The 17,458-nt window shown below is 41.6% G+C and overlaps 4 protein-coding genes across 4 annotated transcripts in view; 1 reads left to right on the top strand and 3 right to left on the bottom strand.

Moving 5' to 3' along the window:
- The first annotated feature begins 26 nt into the window (after positions 1 to 26).
- LOC106121155 (tektin-3) lies at positions 27 to 2,762 on the top strand. The gene is made up of 11 exons (XM_013316663.1): positions 27 to 131; positions 204 to 343; positions 421 to 672; positions 755 to 845; positions 910 to 1,051; positions 1,176 to 1,273; positions 1,492 to 1,611; positions 1,738 to 1,870; positions 1,983 to 2,113; positions 2,197 to 2,351; positions 2,510 to 2,762. Exons 1-11 carry the CDS (start codon positions 105 to 107, stop codon positions 2,718 to 2,720), a joined length of 1,500 nt encoding a protein of 499 aa, XP_013172117.1. The 5' UTR covers positions 27 to 104; the 3' UTR covers positions 2,721 to 2,762.
- Positions 2,763 to 2,994: 232 nt separating this feature from the next.
- Positions 2,995 to 4,473, bottom strand: Cox11 (Cytochrome c oxidase copper chaperone COX11). The gene is made up of 4 exons (XM_013316665.1): positions 4,131 to 4,473; positions 3,662 to 3,817; positions 3,422 to 3,589; positions 2,995 to 3,301 (listed from the first exon to the last, which is right to left on the bottom strand). Exons 1-4 carry the CDS (start codon positions 4,365 to 4,367, stop codon positions 3,158 to 3,160), a joined length of 705 nt encoding a protein of 234 aa, XP_013172119.1. The 5' UTR covers positions 4,368 to 4,473; the 3' UTR covers positions 2,995 to 3,157.
- A 4,921-nt stretch (positions 4,474 to 9,394) lies between these two features.
- The window catches only part of LOC106120946 (longitudinals lacking protein, isoforms F/I/K/T), a 13,870-nt gene continuing 5,806 nt past the window's right edge, over positions 9,395 to 17,458 (bottom strand). Inside the window, exons 6-9 of the mRNA XM_013316416.1 lie at positions 13,187 to 13,838; positions 12,801 to 12,882; positions 11,719 to 11,734; positions 9,395 to 11,344 (exon numbers count right to left, since the gene is read on the bottom strand). Coding sequence (XP_013171870.1) covers positions 10,932 to 11,344; positions 11,719 to 11,734; positions 12,801 to 12,882; positions 13,187 to 13,838 — 1,163 coding nt within the window. The 3' untranslated portion in view covers positions 9,395 to 10,931. The remainder of the gene's footprint in view (positions 11,345 to 11,718; positions 11,735 to 12,800; positions 12,883 to 13,186; positions 13,839 to 17,458) is intronic.
- LOC106121157 (uncharacterized zinc finger protein CG2678-like) lies at positions 14,120 to 16,649 on the bottom strand. The gene is made up of 2 exons (XM_013316666.1): positions 16,456 to 16,649; positions 14,120 to 14,831 (listed from the first exon to the last, which is right to left on the bottom strand). Exons 1-2 carry the CDS (start codon positions 16,577 to 16,579, stop codon positions 14,299 to 14,301), a joined length of 657 nt encoding a protein of 218 aa, XP_013172120.1. The 5' UTR covers positions 16,580 to 16,649; the 3' UTR covers positions 14,120 to 14,298.

Here is a 17,458-nt window from a genome sequence, read left to right as displayed (position 1 = left end):
CTGGAATATTGACATTGTTATTATTTCAAATGATACTGGAATGACTTAATTTAATTTTTATACTAATTTTATTTTATATATTTACATATATTTAACATAGCACCATGGCTAAAGAAGTTTCCATGTGTACGGTACGAAAAAAATCATTTTTCTGTTTGGAAATAATCTTGAAATATATAATAACTCAATTTTAAATTCTATAGCAACTCCAACAATGGAGCCCAGTAAAGCCAACTGGGAGTACTCCCAGTGTCCCGCCACAAGTAGGCTACTGCTTCCATACTCCAAAAAAACACCCTTGGAGGCCTATCATGGGTTACGAAGAAATAGAAGTAACACCTATGTAAGTTTTACCGCTCTTTTATTTAACAGCTGCCGTTGCCAATTCTATTACTAACGCAGCACATAATATATATCCAGGCCCTCGCAACCGATAACAAATACTATGGTGGATCCGTGTTACACGTCGGAAGGTATGGCGGCGGAGCCACTGCGATTTCCTAACCTGGTGACCGGGTTCGACCGAAGCCCCGAGCACGCCGCGCGCGCAGCGCTCTACACGCGCTACACTCAGCACGAGTGGAACCAGAACAGTATCAGGAACTACAACGAGTCAGATGCCAAGAGAAATTTTTCGGAGAGAGTCCGAAACGACATTATGAGGATGTTACGGTAAAAACGCACTTTTAAGAAATGGTAGTTTTATGTAAAATCAAATAAGTTGATAAATGTTTTATTTTCTTTTCCGTCACAGGGAGACGGATGAAATTGGCGCGCAAGGTCAGCGGGATTCGGGCAGGAAAATCGGCGAACGTATCACGGACACCACGTTCTGGCGGAATGAGGTAACATGAGGCAGCAAGGAGTGACATGTTGCGACGGGAGCTAGACGGCCTGTGCTCTGTTCAGGTGGCGATAGAGATGGAGCGGCTGGTGGCGACGTGCGAGCGGCTGACGGACACGCGCCGGCAGCTGGAGCGCGCGGTGGCCGGCATCGAGGGCCCGCTGCACATCGTGCAGGAGTGCCTCTACCATCGCGAGAAGAGACAGGGTACAATACGCTTCTGATATTATTTTGTGTAATAGTTTTGTCGCTCTCTGATATACTTAGCTGAATGCAAAGACAACGGTCATTTATAGCATATTCCATTCATTCTTTTCGTAATATCGTGTAGGTTTGGAGCAAGTGCACGACACAGTGGAACAGTCACTACTCAAGGAGGTTGCGATCCTTCGCGAGTGCCAGGATAAGTTCCGAAATATGTTGGAAAAGGTAAATATCAGATGGGGTGGTTTTTCCATTTTTCCTTTTCTTAGAATTTTATCGACTCTCAGAATAGAAAGGACCCTAGTATAATACTTTTTTAAAATGTATCAGTTGCGTATTTGCTAAAGCCAAGCGATTCATGCAACTTGTACGTGCAAGTGAAAACAATCTTCTAGCATCGCCTCAGTGAATGCGAGAAGTATTAGTGTGACGTATGTGTGCAGGTTCGGCAGCAGGCCAAGAACTGCCGCGCGACGCAGCACGAGCTGGAGAGCGACATGCGCAACAAGGAGTACGCGCTCGGCATCGACAACATGTGCCACCAGCTCAACAACTTCTCCAAGGTCAAGTCGACAACATTTAAATATCAGTGCTCGGTTTATTCACGAGCTTATTCATACTTATTTTAATGAAAACAAAGAGAAAACGAATTATTTTGTTTTTCATGTTAATGTTTGCAATCTCCACAGGGCTTACAATTCTACGCGGGCATCGAGCGCTACGACCCGACAGTGTGCGACGCGCAGCGCTGGGCCGCCGCCAGCGCCGCCACGCTGCAGCGCTCGCAGTCAGAGCGCGCCAAGGCCGTGCAGATGCTCTCCGGTCACTACACACACTAATATTTATTACTTCCGAAAACTCTTCATTTCTCTGACAAATAAGAAAGTAGCCATAACCGGGGATCTTATTTGTTCAAAAATCAAATGATTCGCAGACACGGACAACTTGATAAATGTGTCGGCGACGGAGATCTGGGACCAGTGGAGCAACACCAACAGCGCCTTCACGCGCCGCATCGCGGAGACCATCGAGATCAAGAACAAGCTGCAGCTGCATCTGCACAAGGTACCATCGCACCGGCTTCCTTCCTCCCTACAGGATGACCTACTCGGTGGCGTATATAAAAATGGTTGTAAATGTGTGTTTAGGTGCAGAACGAGATATTCGACATCGAGAAGACGCTGGAGCTGCTGAACAAGGCTATCGAGGACAAGCTGCAGCCCATGAAGGTGGCGCACAGCCGGCTGCAGGCGCGCATCAACCGCCCGCACCTCGAGAAGTGCCGCGACTATGCACAGACCAGGTCGCTTAACGTATTTCATTCATTAAGTTTGCATTTAATCGATCTTAAGATCGCAATACCAATCAAATAAATCTCAAAGATATAATATTGATTTCGACCAAGAGAGTTTATCGCTGAGCAGTGACACAGAGCACTATAAAGAAGCGGTCTGTTGGTAGGCTGGTGAAGGAGGTGTGCGACCTGCAGGAGACCATGGAGCAGCTGCGGTCGAAGATCGCGACGGCGGAGGGGACGCACCAGACGCTGCTGGGCGTGCGCGCCTCGCTGGAGGCCGACCTGCGCAACAAGGCCGCCACACTCTTCATAGACCGCGACCAGTGCATGGGCCTGCGCCGCGGATACCCCGTCACCGCCGCCATCAAAGCTTAGCACTCACTCAACTACATTCACGAATAAAGCTGTTTTGTTTTCCGTCCTCTTCGTTATTTCCACCAGTACGAATAATTCGAAAAATTCTTTGAAATGGGATTCAAAGAATTCGTATACGAAAATTAAAAAAATTGTAAAACGTGATAATGTTTTTTGAGATATAATATTGTGATACAAAGCAGTTCCGCCGATTAAACTGATTCCAACAATCAGCCGTAAAAGAATATTTTGTGTCTTCACTAAAACATCTACAAGATATGCAATCAAACAACAATTCAAAACACAAACTTTTTATTTCATTTACAACAAAAATTATAATGAATAAGTCCTTAGTTCCACATTTGTGCCTAAAAATAACTCTTAAATACTGCACAAAACTTAACTACATTCTTTCACTGTCAAAGTCTCTTGGATATTTCACTATATCTTGCGTTGTTTTATTTCACGAAGGTTGGTATTGGGAGCTTGACACCTTCTTTGGCTTCAAAGAATGTGTAAGAGAGCACAATTTCTTCAACATACTCCATCTTGGGATCCTCCGTAAACTCAGGGTCAATGTAAAAGAATACTGGCATGTCTACCTACAACAAAATGTGCATAATATCAGTATGGATTTCAGTATCAGGTTAAGTTTACATATGTTATTGTAATTGCCCTCCTTCTCATTTCCTTTAGAAAAACTGAGGTAGCAGTAATGTTACCTGCTCGTGTGGATTTAACATTTGCTCCTCGAAACAGAAGCACTGTATCTTGTTAAAGTACTGGCCAGCTTCAAATGGGATGACATTATAGGTACTAATGCCTACTACAGGCTTATCTGTTGGATTTCGCGCTGTGTAGAATGCAAGTGCAGTCTCTCCAGGCAACACCTGCAAAATATTTGATGTAAAATTTAAAATAATGCTTATTTTTTTTAATAGGTAACATTCTATTTTACTGACCGTAATATCATTTTGTTGTGGTTTGAAATTCCATTGCATGGAGGAAGCAACATCAGCATTGAAGCGCACTTTAATTGGCCGCTCTTGTACTGCCTTCATGTTGCTGACTGTCTCCGCAGGCTCAGCTTGTCCTGTTGTTCCACCATAGCTGTATGCCTATTTTATACAAACATACATATTGAATAAAATTTGCTGTATTTAAAGATCAAAGCTGGGTTGTCATCTAACAAAATGATAACTGCCTTAGAAGAGTTTTACATCTAACCACTGATGGAACATTAGGGCGCTAATACTTGTGTGATAGAAAAACTAATTCTGTATAGTACTGTAATGATTCAAGCGTTGGATTCAAGAACGTAGTTTCCTTTGTAACGATGATTAAGTAAAGTAATAGCTTATATTGGCAGTGTATGTTTCTACACAAAACAATAAAATCTTCGAATGCCATAAAATTACATGTTTTACTAACCTGACAAAATATTCTATAAAGCGGCACTGCTGCGTAACTTAAGCCCACAGTCGCTATACCGAGAGCTATCATATAATTCAGTGTTGATCTTATTTTTTTCCTTTCATTACTTATTCCGCGACTAACATAAACATTGGGTATATTTTTTGCCGGAATCAGCAGAGGTGGCACCAAATTAAGGACTCGGTTTTGCCTTAAATTATAAAAACTCCTATTCATACAAAGTAGTCGATTCATCTTAGGTTAATAATATTTTTAGTCATTTATATTAAAAAATAATAAGGATTTTTCCTCATAACCTAACCATGGCTTGTCAAAATCTTGTCATACTGACATGAAATGTCAAAATCATATGGTTATGTAATTCCAATGTCCAAAATCTATGACAAATTGTAAAACTACCAGAGAAGAGTGTTAACAAATAATTATATGACCGAAAATTAACAACCCTATATTTTTGAGGGCGCCACAATCTCCATTGATATTCCAATATTCAACTAACAAACCAACGTCATTTAAAAATTAAATAGATTATTTTTTGACTTATAGCTTTATCATGGAACTCAGGGCACGACCTCTAAAATTACAACCCAAGTACAATAAAATATTTTGACAGCTAATTTTTATTTAATCTAGTATAACAAAATGGATTTTATATACTGAATCGACGACTATGTAGGAAATAAACATTACACAAAATTACAATTTTATACAATTAAAGGGGATTACCCTGTCAATGTCGAGTTGTGCCAATGCTGAAAGACAATTACAATTTGGGCTTTACATTTTTATCATAAGGTAGAAAATGACCAAACGGCAGGCTGAATTCGCCGAAGTACCGGAGCGATAGCTGCCTATGCAATCGACAATAGAGGGGACGCACAGAAAGTGAATATTTCCCTTTACTCTAAATCTCATTCGACAAAACCACTTCCCATCCTTTCCTTAAGAAATGGGTAGAAAGGGAAAAAGGGACTAAAATTAGAAATCCGGCGGGGACGCTTATGAGACGAAAAGTGGAATTACTTCTACTTGACGCCAGTCTTCTGTTTGGTCGCGGTATTTCACCGGTCTAACTGTCCCAATTGTGCAGCAGATGTTATTGCTGGCGTTTAGGACTTTTAAAAATATGCAATAGTTTATAATAGAAACCGTAGAATAGATATCGCGTAGTCTGGAAAACCGAATTCGAGCCAGCTGTGCGAGTGTATCGAGTATCTGAAAATACTAATTATTGCATTTCTCAATAGATAACTAGATACATTAATTTGAGCACCACTGTTTTGTTAGGCATACCGTTCTTTTTGCCAATCAAGAGGTTTACGTTACTGAATATAAAACTGTCAGTTTTACTTAAACTTTAATTAATATCACAAAGTTATCGTCACTTTAGCTCATATCATCGCTTGTATTCTAAAGCCGTTACTTTATGTTTTGTCTTGATGTGGGCGTCTGTGTGCGTCTTTTGATACGCTTTGTAAGTACATTCCAGGAAAGGGCATCTGAACATAGGTTCCTTGCCGCATTCGTATGTCACGTGACGTCTGTATGTGCTCTTGTGCCTATACTTCCTCTTGCACTTTTCGCACTCGAAACTTGTTTCATACCGCGACCAGTAGTTTTTGGTCTTCATTGGCACAATAGGCAACATATTTTGCATCATCGTTTTAAAGAAATCCACCTCACCTGCAACAATGAAATCAAACGCTCAAAAGCTTTATACTAAATAGCTATGACGCTCTTTGTTAACTACCTACCCACTAAATCACTACTGTACCTTATAATAACATTAATATATTTCATAAAGGATGATTAGAAAAACTAGGATTTTATTAAACCAAGAACATTTATTCACATGCATAATAATCATTAATTTAAAAAAATCAAACCAAACACGCTTTATGCATTTGAACTAAAAATACATCAACAGTTTGTACGTCACGTAACGTTTGTGCGTCAATTGTCACAAAAATGACATTTTCTTGGTAACATTATTATCAAAAGTTATATCTTAGTAAAATATTGCAATTTAATTATTACTACTTTCCTCTATTATGCATTTTTCTCGCTTCATCTGTGCTTGGATCATGCCTAGTTTAGTCTTACATATTCGTCTGGCGAAAAATTGAATTGAAAATTACGAGTTCAACAAAGAAAAATCATTTTCATATTTGACTGAACTGGTAGATAAACTCAATCCTTGTTTTTCCTTAATGTTAAAAACAGACTATTTACTACCAAGATATCACTTATTCCCGTCGCCTAGAAATACACTCCAGTTGATACAGGTTGCTCTTTCCAACTTTCTTATTTTATTTCAACAGCGGTCTAGTATCTGTTTCATTCAACAGTTATGTACGTCTAACGACGTCAACTGTTATTTTGCCTATAGTATTGCTTCAATATATATATTAAAACTGTATCAGCCAAGTTTAGGTCTTCTTATGTCTCTTGCTTGTAATACATTCCAGCATGTCCAAGTATCCACGGTAATTCGCTTTAGAGTAGATGTTTCGAGTATATTCTTCTCAAAACGAAATTACCATATAATAAAGTGCAATTAATAGTTAACATTAAAATTATTTATAACCGGACTGATTCGTAATTAACCAACGTTCGACTAAATTCTTGCACAGACTAAGGCATATAATGCTAAATACAAGCTACCAGACGTAAATAAATCTGACCAGGTCTAAAACATCACACGATATATCTTATACAATATTGTTAAAATTTAGTTAAGGCACATAGAGAATTGACAATGGTCTCATTAGGAACACATTAATTACATTGTAGGGGTGGTTCCCGTTGGGTTGAACGGCCCATCGATCGAACGGCCTATGGGAATGTTTTCCCTTTGGGTCGAACGAATCCATAGGATCAATCGAATCAATGGTAAAAAACACCCTATTGTAGATACTATTGTATCACAATTTTAGACTATAGTAGACACATTTCTTTGGCTTTTCATTACCATGTATAAACATTATTAATATAATTTACATATTATAACAATATAAAAGTATACAGTAATTGTGTTAGCTTAAAACTTGTTTTCTTCATTGTTAGTTTTTGGTGGGTCTTAACACTTAAATATTATGCTTATTATATTATGTTGAATAAACGATTTTTTTTATAGCTATGTTCATATGTGCATATGTTCTATAAAATCTGAAAAAAATGTATAAAAAGTTTTCTTTGTAGAAAAAGTGTGCGTATTACGTTATAATAACGAATTCTTTCTTTGAATTCAATGAGTTGACAAACTCTTATAACCTCTACTTTCTCTGTCCTAATCAAACTTTATGTACACAATATAATTTGAGTGAAAAATATTTTTTTTATAAAAACTTAACTATGAACAATAATAATTTAGGTACTTAACATTATTTTGGTTTCAAGGCACTTATTACTTACAAAACTAAACTCGACTGGAAGAGTCTTTGGTTTTAAATATTGCTTGGATATTAATTTGAACTTTATAGGTAACTTATATAACAGTAACAAATGCAAAAAATAATATAGGTTAACAGAAATACTGAACACTATAATACAAATCTCGATAAAATTTTAGTATTTATAGATAAAAGTTTCTTTGGTAACACAACCAACACACGCTTAATATTAATTTTATAACGAGAACAAGAAAATGTAACAAAATTATAATATATGTGTAAAAATCAAAAACAAAATTGCCTTATTTATAAATTAACATCTCCAAATAGACATTCACAGAAACGACATCGATGTTCTGGCAACATCTTCATTACGCGAACCTGTTACGTATTTTATACCCGCAGAACATTAAAATGATAAAACTACTTATCAAACAGCTGCCATTGTATACATTTTCTTTCATAACTTATTATTAGTAAGACCAAATACATCTGAAAAACGATAAAACCAAACAATTAGTTTACTTCAACAATGTCTTTCTACTAGTATAAATATAAACTTTGATATGGCAAGACTACACAAGATTTTCTAAACGTTTTTTTAGTTATATATAAAGGTAACTTTTAAAGTGTTGCTAGTGGGAAGACTGAATTTTTCTTAAATATCTAATGTTAAAATTCAAATAATTATAAAAATCCCCGCATCTCGCCAATCGTGTCTTGTATCTTCGAGTTAAGTAGAAGAATCCTTCGCTTCCTTTGTTTCTGCCAAAGGACTGCAAAAGAGAAGTGGATATTTACATATTTGTAATTACAATTTGGTATAAACAAATAATCATGGTGTGAAATGGTCTCAGTTACTTATTATATACATATATAGAATAACTAGTAGTAACGGTGACCACTTCTAGATGAGAACGGCATGCTAGTAGTGAATGAGTGCGTAGAATTAGGCGCGGTACAGACAGGTCGCTAGCACGACGAGTTGAATGCCGAGTTAGTACGGTTACCGTTGTACAACAGACGGTGTGGGCGTTAGAAAGGCGGTTAGTGAAGGTCAAACGTACTGAGACCTGTGGGGCGGGCGGTCATTCGGACACGAAGTCGACCTTCTCGGGCAGGTCTTTGTGCAGATGGCGCTCGTGCAGCAGCAGGTTGTGCTTCTGGTAGGCACGGTAGACGCAGTAGGGGCACTTGAAGCTGGGCTGCTTGCGGCACTCGTACTTCATGTGCCGCTGCAGCGAGCCCTTGTGCTTGTACTTGTTGCCGCAGTCGCCGCACTCGTGCAGCGTCCAGCGCGACTTGCCCCCGCCCCCCGCCGCCCCGCACCCGCCCGCCAGCCCCGCCGTACCGTAACCCAATATATAAGGCGAGTACAACTGTGCAACTGAAAAGTGAGCAAATACAAAATAAATACGTGCAAATAAACAAAGCGCCCGCTACCACCGTGTGCCGAAGCCAAGCCACCATATTTTGTAGGAAAATATTGTGCCGCAAGCGTACGATAATGCACCATGTCTCCCATTAATTTGCTCTTATCAATGTCTAAGGGTATTAATCGATATTTATCTAAATATTGTATCTCAATTCCAGAGAGCATGCCACCGAATTCACCGATTTAAACTTAAATTGGAAATGGCCCTTCAACTGTACACTTTCCATTTTAAGTTTAGCAAGTCAAGTAGGATTAGGATATGACACATGCATAACATTATTCTAAAAATAAAAATATATACACAATAGCTATAATTAATAGATGCGGTTATTTATACAGTTTGTTCAATACACCCAAAAGGTTAATTCTACTTGTAGCCCTTACAACTAAACAATCGGGTGACGATGACAATAATTCACATTGAAACAAATATATATCAAGAATAGCAACTTTATTAAAAATACAAAAAAGGTTATAAAAATACAATCAAATGCATTTCAAATCACTGCAACTTCTTATTGACAATGTCATTGTGTTTAGTTTCAGCAAATATTGTAGGACATATCACTAGGCCTGCAGATGTCGGCTCGCCGACTCGCTCTACTTATATTTGAGAGTATCTTTATCACAGCTATGTAATACTCATTATTGTCAGGAATTCGAATGATACGGTGCGAACGTGTTTGTCACAACCTAGATATTTAGCAATAACAAGTTACATATTCATCGATTTCAATGTATCGCATTGAAATGTTTTAAATCCTAATGACTAACGTTTCAAAGGCACTTATTAATATTGAATTGACTTGCATGCTTGTACTTTGTGAACTCTACATTGATTGTACGATGGTAACTCCGACGGATATCTAATAATAATGTAGTAAATATGCAGAAATACTCAATGGCAAGTTACTTTCTATGCGTCTTCTATTCATTTCACACATACATCATTCCAATCTCGATACGACACATCTTGAGGAACATTTTAACGATTTAACTTTAAAATTATAAAATAAAGCGGCTTTTGATCGATTGAGTATATCTGCCTACCCGACTACAGACTAATTCTTATAATTCCTAAATGGTAATGTATAAAATACTTAAGAGTAACTACGTGGAAGATTCATTACAACATCAAACGTAACAAACAAACATTTTGTGTACGATTTCAATATATATTTGAATGGCAGTGGCCACGTCAACAACTACGACATAAGGCACTCGCAGAGACGTCTCTGAACAACCGCATTGGTCCCGGAGTCGAGGAAACCTCTACTAAAATACTTCATCACGAGGAACTTATCTATCGAGAGCTTCTCTAATTGATCGCGTTACATTATCAAAATATAATTTCAAATGAGTTCTTAATTAATATAAATGCATTACACGTAAAGAGATCTAAAAATAATCCATTAAAAATTAACTTATCTGAGTATTACAAAATAATGGAACATGCATTATGGCAAAGAACTAGAGCTTGCTAACTAAGCGAAAATAGCTTCATTTCGATTAAAACTAGGCTAGGTATACAAGACGATACCGCGGCACCGCGCGGCCCAGCGGGGCTTGCGGCGGCTCCGCCTCCCCGCCCCAAAAGTCGTCGTCTTCATTTAGCAAATAGTAACTGCGATTGGTAACAAATACAAACTACGCTTCCTGCGCGAGGAAATCCGTCTATCGAATCTAACGCCTACCTACTCGAGTAAACCAGGAATGATAAAATACAGTTTAAATGCTGTACATATTAAAATATATAAAAAAAATTAAAAAAGCGTACCTAGACACGAAATCACTTTCCTTAACGTATAGTGAATAAATGCAACAGTCGGTAGCACCGCTGCAAATAGTGCAATCAGCGCGAATACTAGCAGTAATTCGTCATGAGTTTAAAAATCGTACGGTAGGTATGTAGCGCGTCACCGGCGCCACTATCACAAGGCTTGCATCACATCTATCACAATCTGGCGGACGCTACATGCACGCGTCCACGTTGTCCTGCTTGATGTACGGCTCCGGCTTGACGTGCAGCTCACGGTGCATGCGCTCCATGTGGCGCGCGATGTGCATCTTCTGCTTGGCGCGATAGACGCAGTAGGGGCACTGGAACTGCGGCTCCTTGCCGCACTCCCACTTCTGGTGGTTGCGCAGCGACGACTTCAGCTTGTAGCCGCGGCCGCAGTCGGGGCACGCGAAGCACGCGTCGCGCCCGTCGCGCGGCTCCCGCGCCGCCTCGCGAGCGCCCCGCACGCCGCCGCACAGCGGCAGCGCCAGCCGCGCCGACCACTGCTCCCACGACAGCCCGCCGATGCGCGAGAACGACACGTCCTCCGGCCCTGAAACCCACGTCACCCACCACGTCATGCCGCGCTCTATAACGCCGCGCCCTCGACAACACACGCAACAAGCAAACATTACATACGAATACATATATACATACATAAATACATACTATATATAATATACATAATACATACACATACATAGATACGTACATAGACTAGATACTACTGTGAGTGTGACCACCGAGTGCTGTGACGAAAGCGAAAGGAAAAGTAAAAAGAAACAAAACAAGGAGGAGCTCAAAACGTTTATTGGGAAGTAAAGCGAGCCGCGTGTCGTCGGGCTGTGGCTGGCGGGCGGGCAGGCGGCCACCCGCGCCACCCGCACCACCCGCACCACGACCAACAAATGGATGGGCTTTGGTCTGTATCGCCCACCCTCGATACACTTTGTTAATAAATGTAGTCTCCCGAGTCACGGGCTTTCTCGTCTACCTGAAATTATTAATTATATTAGTATGAACAAAAAGAAAGGGAAAACGATCGGACTCATGCACGAGGCGAAAAGAGAAGCGGTGAGGTGCAGCAGGCCACATGCAAGCATGCGCGGTTAGACAAAAACATACTTAACGGAATCCAGCGACTTACCTAAACATTGCTAAAATTAAAACAAAAAGTGAACAATGAGGAAAATGGTTGCAATAAAAAGCGAAAAGAAACTCAAATATGGTACACTATATTTTTATTATATTCAACTTTTCTACCAAGTAAAACCCCAATATATTCATATAAAAATCACACTAATCGATTAACTAGTTTTCCAATAATATTAACAAACAATGTAAACTTTGAAAACATCCAAACGGTAAGCCATCATCGGTATCGCATCAGTACCTCACACCGCGACGACTAATAAACTAATACTGACTTTGGTCAAATAGCTCTGTTATCCTAGGTCAACAAAAATATCAACAGTAATATATGCTAAGTGTTATTGCGATGTCAATATCGAGGCTAATATCAACCGACATACATGATTACAGCAGTTTTTGAACACATTCGCTTTCATCCCACTACACCGAAACAATAAACCGAACAACATAATAAATAATATTTATCTACAGGTAACATTGTAGGCACATTATTCTGAGCTTTCTCTTCAGTTCGCATCGTCCCGCCTCCGCTATAACTATCCTAATAAACAATTTCTTTATAACATTAATTAACTTTGGATTTTCTACTAACAATGTTGGGAAGACGAGAGTGAACAATGTTCTCGACGACGGCCACATCGAACGATCAACAATAAATACGTCGTCAGAGTAACGCCGGCCTCTATGAGGCGAACTAACTCTACCCGTGATAAAAAAAAATTGCATTTGCAGGATTTTCTATATAAATGTTATCTAAAAACAAAACACAATACACTAAAATTACTTAATACCATTGCACTAATAAAATTTGGAATTATCCCTTGCAAGGAATGTCAGGACATTAAAACTATCAAATTCGAGTCGGTTTGTCCAAAATGAAAATGTGATTTCATTTCGAGCGTCTTCACTTGGAGCAGTTTGGAGCAGGTTGCAGCGGGCTCGTGCGGCCTCAGCTCGCCCGAGTCCCAGGGTGCTGTCTCGAAAGAAATACTCGAGGGTCAGTCTTAACTAACTTAATAAACTCTTCCAACAAAAACAACAAAACTAACGCTAAGCCGTTAGGGAATGTGCTCATTACATCTATCTATCTATCTTTAGTGTATATTAAACTTAAAACGTCTCCAACAAAAATAAAATTAATAAAATGTAAATATAAATATTATTGCAGTACCGATTTGGTTAGGTATCTACTTTGGTCTAACGGTTCCGCTGAGAACATCCTGTACGTCGTGTACAAGTGGGGGGCGGGGTGTTGGTGTTGGTGTTGGTGGTGGTGGTGGTGGCGGCGGAGCACTAGACGGAGGTCTTCTTGTTGCGGCGCACCTTGTTGCTGGCGAAGGCGTACCACTCGTCGTGGTGGTGCTTGCGGATGTGCACGCCGAGGTTGCCGCGCTGCTTGGCGCGGTATGAGCAGTAGGGGCACTGGTGCGCGGGCGCCTTGCCGCCGCACTCCACGTTCTCGTGCCGGCGCAGCGTGGACTTCCAGCGGTACTTCTTGCCGCAGTGCCGACACTCGAACTGCCGGCTCGCCTCGTCCGAGCCGCTGCCCTCGCGCTTGCCGTACCCCTTGCCCTCGCCCTTGGCGTCGAGCGCCTCGTAGGGATCGAGCGCGCCCCCCACTCCCGCCCCCAGGCCGGCCGCCGCGCTCTCGTACAACGCCTCCGTCTCGTCGGGCAGCACGATGTCGTCGGTGTCGTCGTACTCGGCGTCCGAGTCGTGGTCGTCGCGCTTGGGCTTGTAGTCGGCGAGGGCGAGCGTGTTGTTGTTCTGCAGGAAGGCGTGCTGCAGCAGCAGCGGCTTCATGGTGTCGGGCACGGCGGCGAGCGCGTCGAGCGCCTGGGGCGAGTGCAGAGCGGCGGCGAGCTGCAGGCGCGGCGGGGCGAGCGCGCCGCCCTGCCGGCCCGACAGCAGCGACAACAGAGCCGAGGGGAGCTCCTTGTGCAGCTCTGTAATGGAACACATTAACGGTATTGCAAATCATAAGTAAAGCGCCACTACGTACTGACTCATGTTAATACTACCGAAGGCTCAAATAAAATTAAGGAACCAAAGAAATGCGTTATAATAAAAAAAATATATAAAAAAATTATCTCTGTTAGAAATCATAAAAGGCGGAAGCTTCTAAATCATGCAGACATGCACAGATCAAAACGTAACGTTCGACTAAGTTTAATCTTCCCATAAGAGGATCGCAGCCGAGTGGGGAGGGCCAAATGAAAAGCGCACGATAACGCGAAAAGTTATTTAATGGTCCAAAAATATCAATCGTTCTTAATAGTAACATAAGTATACAAGGCTCATATAAAACTTTACGTAGTAATACCATTAACTATAAGGAAGATCGAGTTAGCAATAAGGCACGAGTGGTGTGTGTTGTGGTGGCCGCGGGGCGCGGGGCGCGGGGCGTCACTTGACGAGCGCGGCGTGGGGCGCGTGGGGCGCGTGCGGGGCGGCGCGGGCGGCGGCGTGCGGGGACGCGGGGTGCTTCTTCTCGATGTGCTTCTTGAGCTCGTTGCGGCGGTGCTTGCTGTAGGCGCAGTGCGGGCACTTGTACTGGGGCTCGCGGCCGCACTCGAGCGTCACGTGGCGCACGAGGTTCTTGCGCGCGTTGTAGCAGCGCTGGCAGTTGGGGCAGCGGTATCCCTTGTCCGTCTTGTACTGGGCGCAGGGCAGCTGGCTGCCGCCGCGCGGGAATACGTTGTAGCGCGCCTCCTGCTTCACCTCGACGGGCGCGGGGGGCGTGGCGGGCGCGGCGGGTGCGGTGGGCGCGGGGGGCGCGGCGACGGGCTGCGCCTGCCTCTTGTTCTCCTTGGCGTCCTCGGGCGGGGAGTTGGCGGAGGTGACGTTCTTGAGAATGGCGAGGGTGGTGGTGTTGCCGCTCTCCTCGTTTATTTTTTTGCTCCTTGTCATAATACTATGCCGCGGCGTCGACTTTCGACCTGAAATAAATAAAGACGGTACAGAACGTTTTGTTACGTCCTCCGGATGAATAGTTAATATGGTTCGCGTTAAAAATAACCCCAAAGCATTAAATAAAAACAATTTGTGTAACGAAACGAAAATATATTTAGAAAAAAGTAAGAAAAAAATGCACATAGCTTAAGCTTAATGCAACAAAACTTAAACAAAATCAACTTAACAAATATGCAACTTTTCGAGATCAATTATGAGATCGTAATCATCTTTTAATTACTTATGTTATTTTTTCAACAAAAGATCGTTTAACATGTTTAAATTGAGTTCTCATAACAATCCATGTTTGCATGTTACGAGCGAGACCATGATTGATTAGTCACAGTAACGAAAATAATATAAAGAAAATAAAATGAAACGGAAAATGAGGAAATAAAAAAGCGTGGGTTGCGGAGTTAGGGGGTGGCGGGGTGGCGGTGCTTGTGCTGCAGATGGAAGACGAGCGTCTTCTTCTGCGAGTACCGCTTGCCGCACAGCTCGCAGGCGAACTGCGGCCCCGTGTTGCACTCGTACTTCTCGTGACGCAGTCTGTTGCGCTTGTACTTGTAGTGCCGCTTGTTGCAAATTGAGCACACGTATTTTTTCTCCTTGTTTCCTCCTTGCCTCTCCTCTGTTACCTTCTTCTTACGACCCCGCTTCGAGATTTCTTTTACGACCACCGTGATATCCTGTTTCATCTTTTTGAGGCTACCTTCATTTTTGCCGATCCTTTTGGACGGTTTGAAACCCAGCTTCTTTTCCTGTTTAAATTTGATTTCTTTTTCCGCTTTAATTTCGAGAGTTTGATAGATTTGACGATTGGGACTTTTTTCTTTTTTAAGATAACTGCGGGTGATTGGGATGGACGTTTTGGCGTATTTGAGTTCGCATTTTATGATGGATGATTCTGCAAGGGCAAAAGAATGACAAGCGATAGTGAAATTATTAAAAGCATGGACAGGTTAGCAACAGATTTTGTTATTGTAGCAGACGCGGAGGCGGAGGCGGAGGCAAGGGCGGGAGCGGGGGCGGGGTCAGGGTGCTGCTCCGGGCTGAGCACCTCGCTCCCCCACTCGTGCAATCCATTAAGTTTGGAAAAGATGTAGACAAATATTTAAATAGAGTGATAAGCAAAAGTTAAAATTTAGGGCATGCGGGCAAAGAGGAAAAAGGAAATGTTACAAGACATTATTTTCTTTTTATTATTCTATCTGTGATAATCATATACATCATTGATATGCGACTCTATGCCCCTATTTCTTCGAATCGCTACTAAATTGGCCAATACTCAAAAATAAACAAAACAATAAATGAAATGCGCATCTTTTATGCTAAATGCATTAAAAATGAATGAAAATGTGACATGCCGTTCCGACGTCGATATTTTACATGTGCCTTTGCCTGACCTAACTGAACATGCACACAACGATAAGACGAGCGAAGTTACCGTATTCAAACATGAATTGCTAGGGAAACAAAAAAAATCTGCAGTGAAATCACATGTGAATGCAAAAAAAAATTATAAAAAAAGAGATAATAAAAATAATAAATAAATAAGCCACATAACCAGAAACTACTAGGGATAAGTGTAAATGATTTAGGTTTGTTTACCTGTCGCTTGGTGCGAGCGCTCCGACATCTTGATAAGACACAGCGGTGTTGTGGGGGCGGGCGCGTGCGGGCGCGTGCGGGCGCGTGCGGACGCGTGCGGCGCGGCGCCTGACAAAGAATACATCGAGCGGCGATCGCGCTACTCCAACCGATAACTAATCAAGTACTAGATATGACGGTGCGCGCAAAACTTTCTAGCGGCTACTAAAATAAACAATAAATGTTTGTAATCACCTCGGATGTAACTTACCGCAACAAATGTTCATCACCTGGTTAAATACAAAAGGTTGTGTTAGGAATTAGCCACAGTCCGGTTAATGTTAGGATGCGAGCCGGGGCCGGAGCGATGAGCATGCAATGGTGCGCAGCCGACACAGACAGATACCCAAGCCGAGGAACAACAAGTCCACAGAAGGCGACACGGAGATAATCAAAGTGTGCACTTACCTCGGCCGTGCTGTTACCTCGCCTTAAACAAAGGCTACATTTAAATAAAACCATTGTACCGTTTACCATTACCTGTTGCTCTGAAATACTCATCGTGATATATATGTGAAAAGAGATGTATACATTTGCAATAATATTAGTTAGTTTATAATATTAATATTAGATAGTAATTAAGATAAGTTTGTAGTTCACATGTGAAAACACTAGCACTCTCGTATCCGCTGTCGTCAGATATCTTTTATATATTATAACATTATAAATACAATATTTTAAAGCAATGGCCTGTGGTCTTATCAAATTATGGGAAGACATTGCGCATTTCATCCGTTCCTTGTACGACTGGGACGGTCCACTTCTGCTTAATCTACTATTACTTATTTACACACAATTAATGAACATTTAAAGTTAAGTAAAAGTGGAGAGTCCCGGACTAACAATCTCGAGTGCCATTGGAACATTTTGCGTTGACGGATAACTTAATATCGGCAGTAAGTAATGCGGCAAGGCAACGCAACATGTTGACGGGGGCGTGGCCGGAGTGGGGCGGGGGCGGGGC

Source organism: Papilio xuthus, unplaced genomic scaffold (assembly GCF_000836235.2).
Source record: "Papilio xuthus unplaced genomic scaffold, Pxut_1.1 DF826945.1, whole genome shotgun sequence".
Lineage (NCBI taxonomy): Eukaryota > Metazoa > Arthropoda > Insecta > Lepidoptera > Papilionidae > Papilio > Papilio xuthus.
Note: the sequence above shows the minus strand (reverse complement) of the source record. Positions and strands in the feature narration are given on the sequence as shown.

Coding starts and splice junctions, on each gene's coding strand:
- LOC106121155 (XM_013316663.1), top strand. CDS start 105: ATGGCTAAAGAAGTTTCCATGTGTACG. Junction 673..754: donor GACATTATGAGGATGTTACG/GTAAAAACGCAC, acceptor TTTCCGTCACAG/GGAGACGGATGAAATTGGCG. Junction 846..909: donor CCACGTTCTGGCGGAATGAG/GTAACATGAGGC, acceptor TGCTCTGTTCAG/GTGGCGATAGAGATGGAGCG.
- Cox11 (XM_013316665.1), bottom strand. CDS start 4,367: ATGAATCGACTACTTTGTATGAATAGGAGTTTTTATAATTTAAGGCAA. Junction 3,590..3,661: donor CACAACAAAATGATATTACG/GTCAGTAAAATA, acceptor AATATTTTGCAG/GTGTTGCCTGGAGAGACTGC. Junction 3,302..3,421: donor TGTTAAATCCACACGAGCAG/GTAACATTACTG, acceptor ATTTTGTTGTAG/GTAGACATGCCAGTATTCTT.
- LOC106121157 (XM_013316666.1), bottom strand. CDS start 16,579: ATGTATTCTTTGTCAGGCGCCGCGCCGCACGCGTCCGCACGCGCCCGC. Junction 14,832..16,455: donor GCGCTCGCACCAAGCGACAG/GTAAACAAACCT, acceptor TATTTATTTCAG/GTCGAAAGTCGACGCCGCGG.